We start from the raw sequence: 18,930 nt of genomic DNA, 5'->3' as shown, positions 1-18,930 counted from the left end.
TCTCAAGTCCCGCCTCTCCAGTCCACTCGGCCTGTTAGAAGTCCTCATTGAAGTTATCAGCCGTTATGCAATCATCACTGTGCTGGTGGTACCGCCGGTATCTCTATGCTAAATATTATGTGCTTAAAACTGTGAATTGAGGTGCTGTCTGATCTGTATGTGGATATAGATCAGAAAGCATGTGGTTCAATAATGTGTGTGTAACCTGGTCTGCTTTGTAGTGCAAAAAACATACCCGTTTTACATAAGGTTTTTTTTTGAGGGGCTTTTGTTGGGCATGTTTCACACATTGTACATGCATGCAGGACATGATAAAATGTGAAATGTACATGCTGCAGGTCTAATAATAGCGAATTCAGGCCGGACCAAATGTCATCTTTGTGAGCGTGGTGACAGCCACACCTCTCCAGGGAAGATGAGTCATATTCAGCCGTAGTTTGGCGCAGTGGGGATTCGCCCGGTCAGAACCTTTGGGGTCTTTTTCTTTTTCCCCTTCCCCTCCAGCAGAAGAGTACGCCCCACTTTGTAGCAGATTTCCAGAGGCTGGTTGATGCGCTGTGAGGCATTTGCTTAAAGGTTATGTGCTAAAGTGTAATCTTCATTTATAAATTCACAAGCAAGACAAAGGGGGATGGAGTGGGGGGAGATGATATTTCACCCTGTGTTGTGCGCTTATGTGTCTGACTTATTTCAGAAATGTTACATTTATGCAGTTTACATGCTTGTGCTGCTTTAGCATGACCAGTTATCTGCATGAGTCTGCTCTAAGCATGTCTTTGTCCAAGTTTTTTTTTTTTAATTTTAATTTTAACTTTGACTAAATCATGGTTATTTAGATTATGAAGAAAGCTGGTATTAACAGAAAAAGTAAAGACGTCCATATACAGTAAGATACCCCAAGAAATCAATATTCGTATGAGTAGCCCAATTACGTTAACACTCTGGATGATCATGGGTGTGCTGATCCTTGCCGTTGGTTTTTCTGACCGATGGCGCCACCCAAGTTGTGAAACTTTTTTTTTTTGTTTTGAAATGATTGTGCTCTGGTTTTAAAGGAGTGTCCTTTTACAAAATCACTGCAATTATCTGAGCAGCTGGCTGTCCAGTGCGGGGGACTGCAGCAGCCACAGAAGTAGCCCGGTCCTCTTCCAATCAGTGGGCCCTCCACTACTTGCCTGAGAAAATAACCGATGTGTTTAATATAGCTGCTCATTTATCAAAAAATGTGTTTTCTTTATCACTGGAGATCATTTAATATAAATATAGAGGACATTGGTATACTGTGATGTACTTTTAGAAGTAACATAATTTTTCTCACACATGCGTGCTCGTTGTCCTGAGTTGCTAGTGCATGTGCCCATTCTGCACCTAGAATGTTTGTCTCTTTGGCCTTCACTATCTAATGCTCTCTTTCTTGCTCTCTTTCTCTCTCTCCCTCTCCTGCACTCTCACTCTCGCCCCCCCCCCCACTCTCTCTCTCAATTCAATTCAATTCAATTTGCTTTATTGGCATGAAATACATACAATAAATATTGCCAAAGCATTACATAAAAAAACACACAAATACAGAAATTCCAAATAGAGGGAGAAGAGAGAGAAAAAAGCAATAAACTATTTATACTAGGATTTCATTAACTAATTATATATATCTCTCTCTCTCTCTCTCTGGCCTGTGCTCGCTATCTCCCTCTCTCTCTCTCTCTCTCTCTCCCTCCCTCTCCCTCTCCCTCTCTCTCTCTCTCTCTCTGGCCTGTGCTCACTATCTCCCTCTCTCCCTCTCTCTCTCTCCCTCTCTCTCTCTCTCTCTCTCTCTGTCTCTCTCTCCCCCTCTCTCTCTCTCTCCCTCTCTCTCTCTCTCTCTCTCTCCCCCTCTCTCCCTCCCTCCCTCTCTCTCTCTCTCTGACCCCCCCCCCCTCCCCCGCTGCCCCCCCCCCCCTTGCTTATTAGTTAATGAAATGCTCCTTAAAGCGATGGGAAAGAAAAACAGGCTGGCTCCGCGCCGGTATCTGCCCCGGCTCGGGTTTCAAAACACACGCCTGGTTGCCTAGACAGCCAATTTGCCAGCCTTCCCACAAAAGGGCACATCTGGTGATTAGATCTCAGGCTTTGAAGGACCTTCTGCGTGGACCGCGGCAGAGCAGAGCAGGAGGGGAGGGGGTGGGGGGGGGGGGTTTTGGGGGAGGGGGGTTTGGGGGGGGGGGGGGGGGGCCTGAAGGCGGACATGCCTTCTGCGACTGCAGGTCAAACGTTTGAGGGCCCGTCTGATAAACAGGAGGCACCTGGGGGCTGCGGCCTGTATTGATTGCTCTTCCTCTGGCTAATCCCCAGGTTTACCTGCCACCCTTGAACACCCTTTTTGTGAAGGCAGCGCCTCGCCGCGGCGCGCTAGCCTTTGTTTTGCATCGGGGCCCCCGGCAGCCTAATTTCCATGAAATGAGCACGCACCTCGAGCATGACTCCGAGGTAATGCGCCGCTGTGGCTGGTCTGAGCCGCGTGCGATCTCCGTCTGAAACGGTTCACGAGGTCGAGGTTTCCGCTGACCCCAATTTATAACCCTCTCCCTCCGCATCCCGACTCCCTTCACGTAGGTTTCTCTTTTATTATCCATTTCTTTTTTAATTTGCGAGTGTCTCTCTATTTAACAGAATGATTTAACTGAATAATTTGGAGCTAGGATATAAAACATACAGCCTAGGTAATATTGTTAAATGACACATTATGGATTAGGCTGGCACTGCACTGCTTCTATTAAAAGGGGCAAAACTCTACAAGACATTGGTGACATCAAGGAAACAAAAGCCAAGCTGGCTTTAAATGGATTGCTGCCTCTAGCAGGCCCTGCAGGATTTGATTTCTTAGAAGTACTGAAACCCTCCCTCATAATTTAATATTATCTGCAGAATATGTTTCTTGAGTAAATAGTTTGTTGTATAAGTTGAATTTGTGTGGCTGCCCCAAAAAGAATCAGGCCTAGGCATGTGTGTAGAAGCACTACACAGCAGAGGGCAAATTTCAGAGGTGTGTGTGTCTGTGTGTCGATGTCATTTAATCTCCCCTGGTGTCTGGCCCTGGGGTTTTATGTGCAGAAATGGTGAAATGCAGAAACTGTGTGTGTCCGCTGAAGCTTTTTGGCTGTGCGTGTGATGATTCGCTGCCGTTTCTCTGGCTGCTAATGGCTTTCCGCGGTTGACGTGTAATTTTGATGAGATGAAAGCTAATGTGCTTCCTGACTCCCTCTCTGCAGTCCCGTGTCTCTCTTTCCCTCCGTTTCATCCCCTCATCCGCTGCGCTGGAGAGAATGACTTCCGTATCTCACAGGGAAGAGTTCACACGTCAGGGCAGCGAGCAGAAAAACAGTCTTTTGTTCTCACCAGGAAGTTACGAAAGATGCTTCAGTCCATGGACCAGTACATTATTCAAACTTGCATTCAAATTGAGTCTAGTGTAAATTGATTCATACTCAGGGTGGGACTATTAATGGAAAAAAAGCTTGTTTTAGTGATGCTTGGGAACGTTTCTAAACGTGAAAGCCCTGTGTTCCTGTCTTTCAGACGCCAACCATGAGGGGGCGGCAGAGGGGATCGAGAACATGGCCGACGCCGTGACGCACGCCCGCTTCGTGGGGACCGACCCGGCGAGCGACGAAGTGGTGCTGATGAAAATTCTGCAGGTACGGGATCTTAATCCAGCGCTGTGCGTGTTCACATCCGCCAGCCCAGTGGACTGTGATCCCTCTTCCTTTCACCTCTGAATAAATACTTTAGTATTATATTATAACCTGTATGATTCTCTATGGGATTAGTTTACGTTTTAAAATGTACTGTCTGTAATTTTGATTATATTTTGTAAAATGTCCTGTTCGGCTGCTCCAGGTTTTGCGGACCCTGCTGCTCACGCCCGTGGGAGCGCACCTGACCAACGAGTCGGTGTGCGAGATCATGCAGTCGTGCTTCCGCATCTGCTTCGAAATGCGGCTCAGCGGTAAGCCTCCCGCGCTCTCCCCTCTTCCCGCGCGGCGCGCGATCGTAGGCGGCAGTGTAGCGTAGTGGGTAATCAGTCGGTCTTGTAACCTAAAGGTCAAAGGGTCGATTCCCACTTTGGACACCGCCGTTGTACCCCTGTGCAAGGTACGTAACCTGCATTGCTTCTGCATATATCTAGTAAATGCCATGTTGAAAGTTGTGTAAATTGCTGTGGATAAGAGCGTCTGCTAAATGCCTGTAATGTAATGTAATCGCATTTCTGACGGTGGGAATGTGACTTCCTGTGACTTCCTGTGACTGGGCTGCGTACGGTCCTCCTTCCACACGGCCGGCCCTGTAACTGCTCCCTTACAGAGCAAGCGCGTTTGCGGCAGTTTCTGTGTGATAACTACATCGTGTGTGCACCAGGCCATGCAGCTCAGGACTGCTTTATGGCAACTGGTGGGATTTGTAGCCAGCCCAGCTGTTGGGTAGAAATAGCGCAGCCTTGTGAGAGAAATCAAATTGGCCAATCAAAAGAAGGGCATAAAGTGGCTGGGTGAGAACGAGGCTCCTGTACAGGACGCCATTGATCCCTAAAAATGTGAGGTTTATTTTATGTTTTATTTTTTTAGAATCCAATCGAGTTTATTTAAAACTCACACAGCACTGATTGGTGCCATGTAGTCTTATGATTAACATCTGGCTTATCTTGCAGCTGAAAACTTAAAATGGGTGTTGCCTGTTTCACAAGAGTCAGGCTCTTACATTTGTTCAGTGTGTGTGTGTGTGTGTGTGTGTTATGGACTGCCTCCAGTCTGTGTGTATCTGAGGGCCTGATTGCCCCAAACTAACCCCCCGCTCATGTGTGAGGCTGTCCCCGGGCCCCTGCCCCCCTGCCCCCTGCCCCCCGCCCCCCAGCCCCCAGGTCCCCTGCCCCCCAGCCCCCCAGCCCCCGCCCTCCGGCAGCGCTTTAATAAAATTGCCCTAATCCCGGGCAAACAGAAGCGGACACTAATGGTACCTGCGCTGTTTGTTTTCTGCACCCCCCTCCCCTCCTAACCCCCACCCCCCCCCAGAGCTGCTGAGGAAGTCTGCGGAGCACACGCTGGTGGACATGGTGCAGCTGCTGTTCTCCAGGTAGGGACAGGAGCGGCTTTGCCCCGCCGCCGCCGCCGCCGCGGGTCTCATAACAGGAAAGCGCCTCCCTTTAATTAGCCGCCCCCGGCTAGGGAACCGGATTCAATTACCAAATCGGTTTTGACTCCTGAAAGCCGCTAACCGCTATTTTTAGCGTAATTGCCAGAAACCCGCGGATTTCTTTTAATTCTCCGCGTTTGACTGCTAAGCGTAATCTTACAAAACATTTATCTTTTCTTTTTTTCGTCGGTTTTCAGTTGAAGTGCTTAGAATCCTAATGTGCGTAGAAGTGTTTGTCCTAGCGATTATGACACTTAATATTATTCTAATGAATATAAGTAAATCTTGTAGAATCAGGATGTGGTAATCAGGTGTGAGTATGTGAAAAAGGACAACAGTGATTGACGAGAAATTCCTTTCAAATGGCAGTTAAAATGTGGCCTGCATTACCTGAGTAGTCTGTGTAGGGTTCTCATCTTCCGGCAAACGCATACCTCTGTGAAGCTGGCTAGTTGTTCTTTGTTCTCACAACCTCTTGGTTCTGTGCTTTCTGCTCCGCTCACCGAGCTGCACGGTTGTGTGTGTAATTCACATTAACGAGCGGCGAACCACGTGTCTAATTAAAGCAGGTTATTTACACGTCTTGGCTGAGTTATGGGTCAGGAGGTCTGATTGAGTAACGCGATAACGCAAAGCCCCCCCCCCCCCCGATGGCGTTTAGCGGCCTCCGCGCATCCACAGACACCCGTCTGCATTAAGCTGCCAGTCACATCGCGGCGGAGACCAGAGAGGGCCTACAGAATGCCAGATTGTATGATCTGCATATAGATGGAACAACAGTTCCCTGCTGGCGAGCCAGCGTGCCGCTCGTCTAAACAAAGGAGGGGTGGGGAGGGGTTTGGGGGGGGGGGGGGGGGGGTGGGGGGGGGTGAGGAGGAGGGGGGCGAGCGCGGGGGGTTTGAGAGAGAATTAGCATTGCCAATAATCCCAGCAGAAAGCAAAGCAAAAAAAAAAAATGCATTAAATCTTGCAAAAATATAGATTTCGTTTTTGATTTGCGTCTCCCACAAGAATAGGAGGAGCGAAACGGAGAAGGCTAGCTGTCTTTCACTGCCTTTTCAATGCTTGTCTTACATTGTCAGACCCGAGGACTGGCGCTTTTTTTTATAACACACAAACGCTCTTCAAAGAACTGATTGATAATTAATACCTGCTTTTGAATATGAGCGTCATTTTCTGGGTGCTGTTTAGAGATTATGGCCTTCATGATTATGAAGATCATTTAAAAAAAAAAAATAAAAAAATAGAATAACTAGGGCATTATGGGTACAAATTGAGATGTATCACATTAGAGCATCAAGCTAAACCAATGCCATAGGTGTACAGTCTGTTGTTAGAGCTTAGTAGTGTCATGTTCACCAGGTCTTCATTGTCATGCCACCCATTTACCCAGTAAACTCCCCCCTGACTACAACAAGCTCCACTTGCACCCTGCCTTACCCCCCCACTATTGTCATGTGATTATTACTGCCTCCCCTTTGTGCTGCCCCCCCCCCACATTGGGAAGGGGCTGGCGTGGGTTGAGCGACGTGAATGGCGGGATGGCGGAGCTCATCCAGGGCCCAGGGATCAGCCCACGACCGGGCCCAGAGATCAGCCCGTAATCACGCCCGCGACCAGAGATCAGCCCACGACCGGGCCCAGAGATCAGCCCGTGACCGGGCCCAGAGATCATCCCGTGACCGGGCCCAGAGATCATCCCGCGGCCGGGCCCAGAGATCATCCCGCGACCGGGCCCAGAGATCATCCCGTGACCGGGCCCAGAGATCATCCCGCGACCGGGCCCAGAGATCATCCCGCGACCGGGCCCAGAGATCACCCCCCGACCGGGCCCAGGGATCAGCCCGCGACCGGGCCCAGAGATCACCCCCCGACCGGGCCCAGGGATCACCCCCCGACCGGGCCCAGGGATCAGCCCGTAATCAGTGCGAGACGCCGCGGCTTGTTAGCGCTTGGGAGCTGACGCTGACATCGGGCTCCACCACGTCGCCGCTGACGTCTCATTTTCTCCTAAAGCTGAGGAGTCCACACACGGCCAGATTCCCCTCTCAGTGCAGGGGAGGCGCCACACATTGTCCCACATAATTCATTAAACGAAGCGCGTGAAAAGATCCTTGTGTCGACGGATTATTGTGTTTGGAGGAGAGATGTTTGGAGGAGAGATGTTTGGAGGAGAGATGTTTGGAGGAGAGATGTTTGGAGGAGAGATGTTTGGAGGAGAGATGTTTGGAGGAGAGATGTTTGGCTTCGCGCGCTGCGTATTGTGGTTATTTCTGTCTCCTGCTTTGGGTCTTTTGGTCAGTTTTTTTTTTTTTTTGTGTGTTGCATTGTCCTTTCTATACGGCTTCATTCCTCAATGAGTCTTCCTGCCGTTGCTTTTAATCCAACAAAGCTGACGTACTTACCCGGTTTGTACTTTTTAAATAAATGAAGTTCACAGATAATCAGAGATGTAGATTTCTGAGCGTATGGGTCACTTTCTAAACATACGTATCTTGTTTGGTTTTTCCATTCGCATTTATTAAAATAGATTGTCTTTAGTCAAGGGGATGATATTCCTTTAAAGTCACAGCGTACCGTTTGAACGAATGTGGCTCAGTGACTCATGAGAGAAATGCATACAGTTTGTTTTTAATTAAGTACATTATTGCACTGGTGACTGCTTTCTCCAGCATTAGTGAGGCATGGAGCTCTCTTGGGTACAGTTGTACTGGTCCTCCTTTTGGGCTGACTTTCAGCATTGCATGCAAGTTTACAGCTAACAGTGACATCACCACCCCCACCCCCCACCCCCCCTTGCATTTCAGGTTGCCGCAGTTCAAAGAGGAGGCCAAAAGCTTTGTGGGAGCCAACATGAAGAAGGTAAGTTGGAGAGAGGTTTGAACACCCTTTCCCACTGGACTCTGTGTGTTTGCTTGCCTAGCCCCGCCCTCACCCGTTCCCCCCCTGATATCACCCTCTCCATTGTGCTGTGATTTCTGAGTTTTTTTATTCTTCCCCTGGATTGTTTGACTTGTATCCAGTCCTGTACATAGTACTGTACTCAGTGTACTAGTGTGCAGATGCCATGCATGTTCTGCTTTCTTTCAGTTGGAGTTCTACTGCTTACTACATACTTTGCCAGTTGCAGAACTGCAGAATTTTTAGTTTTTTAAACTGTATGGTGTAGTAATTAATGAGTAGGTACAAATGGTTCATAGATACCCGTCTCCTCAAACTTGAATAAAGCTAGTTTTGTAAATGGGTACAGTTCATACTGGTGCCTGAGTGTCGAGTTCAGACCAATACACAAAGAAAAACATCCTTTCCATATTTATCCATGAAAACAAATTTACATGTCCCAGTCTGACCGATGGTCAGTGCTTGTTGCAGGAAGAGGGGAAGTTTGAATTCCATTTGCTAGGACATTTCAGCGAGCACCAGTAGGTTTGCAGACTGCTAGCGAGGAATACCTTTAGCTGGCCAATAGAAACGAATGCTTACTGAAGTTGTTTTCCGTCAGCAATGCAATAAAACGACTCCATTTGGTATTGAATTTTTGGAATTAAAAAAAAATAAATAAAGTGTCAGGGCGGATAGTTTACTGTGAAACAGCGAGTTAAAGTCACACAGACTCTCCCTCAGACGGTGCCTTGAGTGGCCAGGCATTAGCCGTCTTCATCTGTCATGCTGTGCTTTCCTGCTTCCCCCTCATCTCCTTATTGCAGTGTGCGCCCTCTTTTTTGTTTGTTTGTTTGTTTTTTTTTTACCCTTTAAACTGCGCATTTGCCTGTTTTCCACAGATCCCATCTTGTGTCCTGGACAAACAGGATCTAATTTGTGCAGAGCAGCCTAAAAACACCAATCAGAGGAGCTTAGAGAGGGTACTGCCGAGTTTGGTCCCTTAAAAAGAGCCTTCAGTGTGTGCGGATAGGCCGCTGCTAGTGCATTTAAATATGGTAGCGTAGCATGGCTTCTTTCAGCAAGTTATGCATGGGGGTGCATTGCTATGTGTAAACTAAGCATTTCCACAGGGCTGATAATTTTCGGTAATCGCCTACTGTAAAGCATTAATAAGAAGAATTAAGAAGATTAAGAAGATTACATGCACTTTCAATTGCGCTTCATCATTTACCATTTAAAATATGAGTAGAATATGTCAAGAGACTTTAAAGGGAACCTTTTGGGCTGTTTTGTGGGTTTTTTCTCCATGTATCTTAGTCTTCAGGGATTCCGTGATCTTTCAGATCTTTATGTTTGAAACGGACTGGTCTGGCTCGGTTAAACTTCATAACATACTAGTAAAGGGAGGCAAAACTGTTGCATAACACCAGTGACCAGGGTTATTTCACACGCGTAAGAAAGAAAAATTTCTGTGTCCCTTTTTTTTTTTGTTTTGCATCTTGGTGCTTGGATTGGACCGATTTATGCAAGCGACACTTCTGACATATTTTCTGATTACACGGATTCATATCCGTTTAGAATGTGTTGGAAAAGGACTGCGATTTTTGATACATCCAGTGTTTCCATTTTAATTCCAGCACACTCATGGGAAATGCTGCTCTCAACTAATTCACACGTCCAGACCAGTACTCAGTTTGACCTGGGCAGTCTCACACAGGGTGTACAGGTACATGGAAGGCAAATTAAATTGATTTCTCTGGAAGATCAGCTGAGTCTGTATGAAGATCTCAGAAATGTCTGCTGAAGGCAGTCCAAATCCAAGGCTGTTTTGTGTGCTGCTGTGAGACCCCCCCCCCCTCCCCTGCACACGCATATGTACATGCACGCACACGCACACACAAACACAGTCACGTACACACACACACACACACACACACAGCTTGCTCTTTCCTGACTGTGTCTCTTCATGGAATGTGCGTGGTGGTGATGGACTGTAGCCCCCCCCCACCCCGGTTGGAGGCGGTGGGGGGCCTGCACTGCACTGCACTGCATGGTGTTTCTGTGTGTGTGTGTGTGTGTGGCTGCATCCTGCCCCATTGCATCTCTCAGTGGATTCTGTCTGTGCCGCGCTGACATGTCCCCCCTCACTAATCCGTACCGCCTGCCCTTTTCTCCTGAGGCTTACAATATCTTGTGGAAAAACAAACGTGTGCAGGTAAGGAAAGCCACTGGCATTTCAGTTTCCTGATGAACTGAGTTGAAAAGGATCCCCCCCCCCCCCCAAAGCACAATTTTAAACATTTTAGGGACAGAAGTCGATTCCAAAACTCAGATGAAAGCCAGGGAGAGCTGTTGTAATAGCCCTATACTAGTGTGTGTGTACTGTGTATCCAGCCAAATATAGTGTGGGTACAAGAAAAGGAAACCCTGCCTTGTAATACATTTGTGTTTATAACCTAATAATGTTTGAGGAAAATTTGGTTCATTCACTTCAGTTTGTACAGTGTACAGCCACATACTGTGCAGTAATACAGTGAGCAGTTACATAATGCAGGATACTGTACGTGCTGTATGACACTTATATAATGACATAATGCATCATAAAGCTATGTGATACAACATGCACAGCGTACAGTTACGTAAAGCAATATGAGGCTCGGTAATACAAGATACTGCTTCAGTACATAATGCAGGATCCATGCTACACCACGCAGTGTACAGCTACTTAACACAGGATACTGTGTCATCCAGAATTATCCACACCCTTCAGAACGATGAACAAAGGCTGTATACATAAAAAAAAAAAAAGACAATAGAGTGTTGAACTATATTGTACACTAAAAGAAATTGGAAACTTATTTTGTTCTAATATAGTTGCTCAGAAAAAATTATTCAGTTACAAGTACTGGAAGTGGGTGGGAAAATTTTTGTCACATTGTTTTAGGAAAATGAATGTGTAATTTTGGAATTGTTATTTAGCTTGACACCATTGAACAATTTTTAGTCAAAATATCTTACGAATGTTTCAGAAATGAAAATAGAGCTCGTTAGCTGTATTGTGTATTTTATACAGTCTCGTTCATCTTTGTCAGTGGTGGGAATAGTTCTGCAGGGCACTGTATATGCTACACAATAATAAACAGTCCGCGGTTATTCATAGAACATCTGCATTGGCGGAGTGCCCTTTAAATCTGCTGGGTAAGCACTCAGCAGGAGATGAAATCACTATCCTCATATTTTTCCTTCGGGGAGTTTTTTTTAAAAAAAAAGCACAACACCAAGAGTGCACACAGGCGAAGATGAGGGTCACTAAGGGTCAAAATATCCCTTTCTATCAGTTCCCTGGGGGGGGGAGGGGGGAGGGGGCATTGTCAAGCGATTAAATTGGTAGCAGTGGCAATAAGGGCTGTAATTGTGCCAATCAAATGGAGAGGAGGATCAGATGAAGGTAGACCTGCCGGTCCCTTTGGAGACGTCACATTCGGATAAATAGTTTTAGATGTGACGGTGACTGTGCAGGCTTCATTCAGACGCCTTTCTGGTTCCTTTGCTTCTTTGTGTTTTTTTTTCCTGAGATGTTTGCTGTTGCTCAAAGGGAATGGCTTCCACCTGCAATGATGTAAATGTTGCCGTTCGACAGGATAGCCCCGTCTTGTCTTCTCTGTGTTTGGCTTTGCTGTGCATTGCTGCCATTTGTTCACATTTGTAAATGAACGCACATTTCAGTATTGTATCTGTTAAAAATTATTTTTTGTGCAACAAACACTTTTTTTTACCATGGTTATGGATGCCTAGAAACTTTGTTATCAGGAGATGCCTTAGTATTTATTCAAATAGGTATACAAAACTGTGCGCAGTATTCATATACTTGTAGCCTGGAACAGGACTATGAGTTAAGTGTTATCTTCCACCCTTTGCACAAGCACAGTTCCCCCAGCTCCAGCAGGGGAAGTTCACAGGGGCAGCTAGATGCTAGACAGTCCCAAGGCTTGAACCCTTTGGGCACAGGCTGCGTTAGCGTGTTAGCGTGTCAGCGTTAGCGTGTTAGCGTTAGCGTGTTTGCTAGCGTGTTAGCGTGTCTGTGTTGCGTCGCGCGTCAGGACCCCGTCTCTCTGCTTGCAGCTGAAGATGCGCGCGGGCGGAATGAGCGAGGCGTCCAAGTGGAAGAAGCAGAAGCGCTCGCCCCGCCCCCCGCGTCACGCGGCCCGCGGTGCCTCGGGCGTGGCCGAGCCCGGCGGCCCCGCCCCGCTCAGCAACAACCTCTCAGGTGGGACAGCGCCCTCCGGACCGTCCGGCCATTCGACCCGCTAATGCAGCGTCACTGTCAACGAGCTCCTTGTATGCATGTACTCCAGCTGCTTTGGGTTGTGCTTGTCATTAAAAAGACTGGGGAAGGCTAGCGAGAGTGTTTTTGCACCAGCTGTGGTTTCACAAAATGCTGTGTGATCCACTGCAAAGACATGTTGGGTTTAATATCTGTGTGGAGAGCCTGGATGTTTTTATATGGAATTGGACCCCCAGTGTGAGTTGTGTTTCAGCAGGCTTTTGTAATTAATCCCATTGTGTAATTGTGTTTTCCAGCGCCTTCAGTGGTTAATTCTGAAATATATAAATAAATATGTAAATTATTATGAAATAATTATGAAATATAAAAAAGGCTATAGATTTTCAGCTGTAATTACCAAAACACTCACTGTGACTCTGACACTGATATGCTCACTAAATACTCACTAATTTCCAAAATACTCACAGTGAGTTCCACGTTTTGGAAGAGAAGAGGGAGTAAAGTGTTTTAAAAACATCACGTAAATGCCATTGGGGCCAAATGAACCACAGTTTTAGCTCTCTTTAAGCTGAGCTCGGCTGGTCTTTGCAGCCCTGTGAATCTGCTGGTCTTTGCAGCCCTGTGAATGAGCCGTTTTTATTGGTGGTTCCAGGCGGGGTCCCCTTCGTGGAGCAGCAGTCCACAGGCCTCTCGGTGTCCGACAGCGTGACCTCCATCTCCAGCCCCACCACCGACAGCGGCCTGGAGGCCTCCTCAAAGGCCACCTCCAAGGAGGACCTGACCGACCTGGACCAGAGCAGCTCCACGGCAACCACGCCGGCGACCACGCCTTCCTCTGAGCTGGGCAGGCTGGACATACAGGTATACCACCTGGACACACAGGTACACCACCTGGACACTGTTCTCCCATGTCTAGAGGGTTTCACTTAGAAACCTGGAAATCTTTTTTTTGTGCACAGTTAGACATACACATTCACTCACTCACTCACTCACTCACTCACTCATGAAGACATTCACTCACTCACTCACTCACTCAACTCACTCACTTACTCATGAAGACACTCAATTGCACACTAACTTGCATGTATACACACAGATGCACTCACACTTACACGCTCGCAGATTGACTCACACACACACACACACACTCGCTGACACCAGACCTGTCCCTGTCCCCAGCAAACGGAAGGGAGGCCGGTGGAGCACGCTCAGTCGGCCTCTGTGGAGTCCATCCCCGAGGTTCTGGAGGACAGGGACTCCGTGGCGGAGCAGTCCGACTCGGCCTCGGTCCACGACATGGACTACGTCAACCCCAGAGGTGTGCGCTTCACACAGTCCAGCCAGAGAGATGGTGAGCCCATTCCTCCCGCCCCCCGCCCTTCGTCCCCCGCTCTTCGTCCCGCGCCCTTCCTCCCGCTTGGAAGGCTGCTCGTCCAGGATGGTTTCGGGCAGGGAATACCGCTGGCTCTCTCCACTACGCGATAGCCGATTGATTGATTAATGGCGCTGATTGGACAGAGATTGAACTCATCTGGTGTCCGAGGTTTAAACCAGCTCTGATTAGAGGGGAAGAATGAAAGCCAGCAGTACTGCTGGCCTCGAGGGCCAGGTTCGAGTATCGCTAGTTTAGGGGATTGGAAGCGAGCATAGTGAAATTATTAATGCAGTCATTAGGAGGTTTGTAGAGTGAGTTTTATCCCGGTGGCTATGTCGGGAAATGGTATGTATTTTATGTAAAATTGCATGTGGGTTTTGTTACTGTTGGAATTTGAACAATAAACAATGAAGGCCAGTTTATAAAATCTGAAGAGGCAAGGGCATGTGCTGATGAAGGTGGAAAAATGTAACAGTGGAATGTAGTACTCCGAAAATGACCCTCTTAATGGAACATGGCACCGAACCCTCGATGGACAGTTCCCAAGCTGTACATGGATAAAGAGCATGCTTAATCTGTGCCCCCCTCCCCCTCCACCCCCCCCCCCCCCCCCCAGGAGCAGCGCTGATCCCGTACGGCCTGCCCTGTCTCCGGGAGCTCTTCCGCTTCCTCATCTCCCTCACCAACCCCAACGACCGGCACAACTCGGACGTGATGATGCACATGGGCCTGCAGCTGCTCACCGTGGCCCTGGAGGCGGCCCACATCGCCCCCTACCAGTCGCTGCTGGGACTGATCAAGGACGAGCTCTGCAGACACCTCTTCCAGGTCAGCGCCGCGAACGGAATACACGTCCCGTAGACTTTTCTGTCCTCCGAAAATCTCTTTCTAGAAATATGTGTGTGTATGCGATTGTGGATGCAGTGTATTGTATCACACTTGTATCAGCTTCAGAAAAAAGCTTTGGCCTCTTTGCTTTAAAATATGTCTGTGTCTTACATTTTGACTCCGTTTCATACGTACAAATGTTGGCGTGTGTGCAGGCGTGCCTGAGTAGATCTCTGTTAAAAATGTCACAAAAAGAACCTACAAGAATGCACTGTTGCCAAATAATTGTGCAAACCACAGTTCTTGGACAGGCTCCTTGTATGGTTATGGTGACAAGAAGTCTTTGCCAGAATCTTTCCTGTAGGTTTAGTTTGGCCATCTTTGCTCTGTGATCGATTTAGTGTGAGAAAAAATACTTTTCTTACGCTACTGAAAAAATGTATCCTTATTTGCAAGAAAAATGTTCATCTTTAAAATAGTTCTGAACTTTAATTTGGCTACATGCAACTTGTAAATCTAGCGCGTTGAATTATGGTATATGTTGTATTTTGGTATACTTGTGTATTTTGTAACCATGTTTTACCTCAACTTCTGCGTCTGATTTCTCTTCTTTTGCAGTTGCTAGGTGTGGATCGTATCAATCTGTATGCTGCTTCTATTCGAGTGTGCTTTCTGCTCTTCGAAAGCATGCGGGTGCATCTGAAGTTTCAGCTGGAGGTGGGTGTTCAAAGAAAAAGGTCTGAAGGGCCTCTAGTGGCGCAGCCCGTAGAGCGCTAACCACACGCTCAGTGTGAGCCGCGACGTCGGCGGTTCGAATCCCTCTCTCTCCTCCTAATTCTTCCTGCCTCTCTACACTGTTCTATCAAATAAAGCTGAAAAAGCCCAAAAAATATATTTTAAGAAAAAAAGAGAAGGTCTGAGCCGTACAGGCAGTGCATGTCGTCTTGACTGAATGAAGCCTGTCACCGTGCTTTGAGCCATCGCGGTTTCTGCGCTGGCATTCTTTGCGCTCTGTAGCGTAAACGTTGGGCGTATCGTGTTCATTCTGATCTTTAGCCGAACGGAGAAATTAAACACAGTGCCAGCTGTGCTCCTGACTCGATTCTCCCGATATAAAGTTCATCTTCTGTTGTTCATCAGTCCCCATGGGTCCGATGTCCTGTGTTCCACTGCCGGTTCAATATACTGAAACACAACCCACCATTTAAAAAAAAACAAACAAAAAAAACAGCCAATCCGCCAGTCAAATGAAACGAGAAGCATAATGAATGACTGTGTGTCCTCCTGCAGATGTATCTGAAGAAACTGATGGACATTATTACCTCTGAAAATTCCAAAATGGCGTACGAGATGAAGGAAATGGCCCTGGAGGCTGTGGTTCAGCTGTGGAGGGTCCCCAGCCTGGTCACAGAGCTCTACATAAACTACGACTGTGACTACTACTGCTCCAACCTGTTCGAAGACCTCACCAAGCTGCTCTCCAAGGTGGCCCCCCCCTGCTACTGCCCTGCTCCATTTTTAAAGTCTGTTTGTTTATTTTTCATTTTTAACCATTCCTTGCAGGGAATTCACAACTATTGCTCATTTTGTAAAGAATTTTGAATTTGTTCCCTGCTTTTTTTTTGATGATGCAGAGCGTAAGAGATAAGGTATATTGCTGTTTTTTTCTACAAACATATTCAGTGTTTCTATCACATCAAAGATTGTATGAAATGCAGGTATTCTGTATCTCTATTAATATTGAGTTGTAGGGTACTGCAGTCCATTAGGGCACAATGTGAGTAACCTGGTACACAGGCATAATTACACACAGGTAACTTGTGCGTGATATTTTGCAGAATGCCTTCCCTGTGTCTGGCCAGTTGTATACCACTCACCTTCTTTCACTGGAAGCCCTGCTGACTGTGATTGACAGCACCGAGGCCCACTGTCAGGCCAAAGTGCTCAACAGCTCAGCTCAGCAGGACCAATCAGACACACTCATGGTGGAGGGGGAGGGCACAGTCAGCGACAGCCCAGACATCCCCAGCGGTAAGTAAACCCCATTCCTTTTGGTTTTACGTTCCATTATCGCTTGTCAGCGAAAGATTAGACTTCTCAAGTCGTAAATTCATTAAAACATTGCCTTTCAGCAAACAAAATATACTTATACGCTCATCGAAATGGGGAACTTGCACGGGGAAGGTTAAACATCATGTTTGTAGTTTGTTCGTTTGCTTGGATGCGCCCGAACGTTTTCTCCAGATTGGCAGCCGAATGACATAGGGAACCGAAGCCGAGCTTTCTACTGGAACAGCTCCTTGTGCTTGACATACAAAGTAGCCAGATGCACTGTAATATCGCCTCACATCTTTGTCCCGCAGTTTATTTTCATAAGCGCTATTTGAGCTGGATTACTTTCACCGAGGGAGGTTATGTGATTTAAGTGATTACTGACAGGATGCGTGATTTTAATCCGCTTTGAATCTGCAGTGTCTGTGGTTTGTCTGCAAAGTCCAGATTGTAAAAAACACCGGGGTTTATTATCTTCTTCTGTGTTTTGCCAAACTAAGAGGTCCGTCACTAATAGCGATCCAGTTCGGAAGGACCCTGCACTAATGTAATTGCGTATGGAAAGTGTTTGCCTTGGTTTCGGTGACCGGGAATCAGAGATAGCCGCTTGCCATCTTGTTCTTTTCCTCTCGTGGAAGTGCGGTCAGTGACGTTTAAATCCTGGGGGCTATCTGCTGTCATTTTGAAGGAATTACAGAAACTGTTAATCCTGTACGAATAGACCAGACAGTACATGACATGCACAACCCAGTGTACCACTAATCCAGCTCGAATAGGACTCCAGTTTCCACTGCCCGTTGTGGTTTATCCCTTAAATACAGATACAAATCACCTAATTTATTATTATTTAGAATTCAAAAATGACTTTGAGGTTTGTGTGTGTGTGTGTGTGTGTGTGTGCGTGTACATGTGAATGTGCATGGGTCTGGGTGTGCACGCGTGTGTGTGCGTACGTGAATGTGCGTGTGTGTGTGTGTTTTTGTGTGTGTGTGTGGGGGGGGGGGGTGCTTATAAGCCTGTTTTCACGGTGTCAGGGGGGTACCTAATAAGACTGTTTTGCGGGGTCCCTATTAGAAGCTGATAGCCTGGCCAACACCACCAGTGCGCAGAATGGCCCAGAGTCAGAGAGCGTGCCAGCGTGCCCACCCACCAGCGGGCACCTGATGGCACAGAAGATGCGTCTGGGGAGACAGGACCAGGAGGAGGCTGACCCTGGTATGGCTGCCGCGGCAACCCTGTCAGGAGAACATAATGATAACCTCATATTATCATTTCATGAGCTTGGAGGGGATGCTCTCAAACATGGTCCATGTACTGTATTTGACATGCACATGTTTTCCCCCCTCAATCCTTCACTCATTACTTATCAGAGTGTGTCCTTGTTAGACAGTGAGCACAGTGTGAAATTAGGGTTGAACATTTCAGTTTTGGAGTTCACTTTGATTTACAATTGCTTGAGTACTTCCTGACTTTGCACGTTCTGCTTGACTTGTGGATGCTGTCTCCTCAGAAGCTGTTGCATTCATCTTTGAGTTCTCGTTAATATGGTATATTTTTGCAGCCGAGAAGAAAGCACCACCAAAGCCTCAGCGCTTTTCTTGCTGTTTACCGGACTCTCAGGAACTTCTGGAGATAAAAAACAAAAAGAAGGTACGTGGCATCGCTCCACACACACTTAGGATGCGTAACTGTCGAAAGTATTGTTGTATGTAAATTTTCATTGGTTATTCTTATTCCGTTTGCCTGATTACAAAATCCAGCTACATTGATAAGGTGATTGTGCTTTATACTTGCAACCAGACAGATTCATGTCAGCACACGTCTTTGGCTTTGCCAAAGCAATCAAATACAAAAAACACTTATCACATTACGTGTGGTACATCCAGGGCCTAGGGCGGTATCTAGGGCGTCTGGGGGGCACCAGTGAAGGGAATTATTTAATTATTTACTTATTTTACAAAAATTGATCTGCAGGCCAGCGTAGAGCTGTACATATCCAGTTACCGGTTACCGTCATAAAAGCCCGGTTATCTACAACTGCAGCAGCCATGTTCACGCTCGTACCCAGTGCCGAATTGGGAGGGTGTAGACATCTACGGCTCCCCTCCGAAACACAGCGTGTCACCAGCAGACCCTGATCCTCAGTTCTGGGCTTTCTCTACTGTTTAAACTTTAAGCTTGTTTTAAAATTTGACACTAGTGCTCGAATAGTGAAAGAAGCACACCGATAACCAAGTCATTCCTTTTTCTTTCTTTTTTTTTTCTTGTTCATTTTTTAAAAATTTTTATCGGTTGTTCGTTTAAGTTGCTGATCACGGGCACGGAGCAGTTCAACCAGAAGCCC

The 18,930-nt window shown here is 47.0% G+C and overlaps 1 protein-coding gene across 9 annotated transcripts in view; it reads left to right on the top strand.

Moving 5' to 3' along the window:
• gbf1 (golgi brefeldin A resistant guanine nucleotide exchange factor 1) overlaps positions 1-18,930 on the top strand; it is a 102,898-nt gene that overhangs the window by 53,303 nt on the left and 30,665 nt on the right. For 2 of the 9 annotated variants that reach the window (XM_035399569.1, XM_035399567.1), the window contains exons 5-20: positions 3,553-3,671; positions 3,874-3,982; positions 5,043-5,103; positions 7,971-8,025; positions 8,946-9,026; positions 10,226-10,261; positions 12,169-12,313; positions 12,984-13,192; positions 13,511-13,682; positions 14,323-14,534; positions 15,153-15,251; positions 15,825-16,019; positions 16,373-16,565; positions 17,661-17,801; positions 18,148-18,236; positions 18,892-18,930. The exon at positions 18,892-18,930 is cut by the window's right edge and continues 164 nt beyond it. In XM_035399569.1, coding sequence (XP_035255460.1) covers positions 3,553-3,671; positions 3,874-3,982; positions 5,043-5,103; positions 7,971-8,025; positions 8,946-9,026; positions 10,226-10,261; positions 12,169-12,313; positions 12,984-13,192; positions 13,511-13,682; positions 14,323-14,534; positions 15,153-15,251; positions 15,825-16,019; positions 16,373-16,565; positions 17,661-17,801; positions 18,148-18,236; positions 18,892-18,930 — 1,955 coding nt within the window. Of the gene's footprint in view, positions 1-3,552; positions 3,672-3,873; positions 3,983-4,067; positions 4,129-5,042; positions 5,104-7,970; positions 8,026-8,945; positions 9,027-10,225; positions 10,262-12,168; positions 12,314-12,983; positions 13,193-13,510; positions 13,683-14,322; positions 14,535-15,152; positions 15,252-15,824; positions 16,020-16,372; positions 16,566-17,660; positions 17,802-18,147; positions 18,237-18,891 lie in introns of those variants that run through there. The other 7 variants (XM_035399577.1, XM_035399575.1, XM_035399568.1 and 4 more) reach the window with 6 other exon arrangements.

Source organism: Anguilla anguilla, chromosome 18 (genome assembly GCF_013347855.1).
Source record: "Anguilla anguilla isolate fAngAng1 chromosome 18, fAngAng1.pri, whole genome shotgun sequence".
NCBI lineage: Eukaryota > Metazoa > Chordata > Actinopteri > Anguilliformes > Anguillidae > Anguilla > Anguilla anguilla.
Note: the sequence above shows the minus strand (reverse complement) of the source record. Positions and strands in the feature narration are given on the sequence as shown.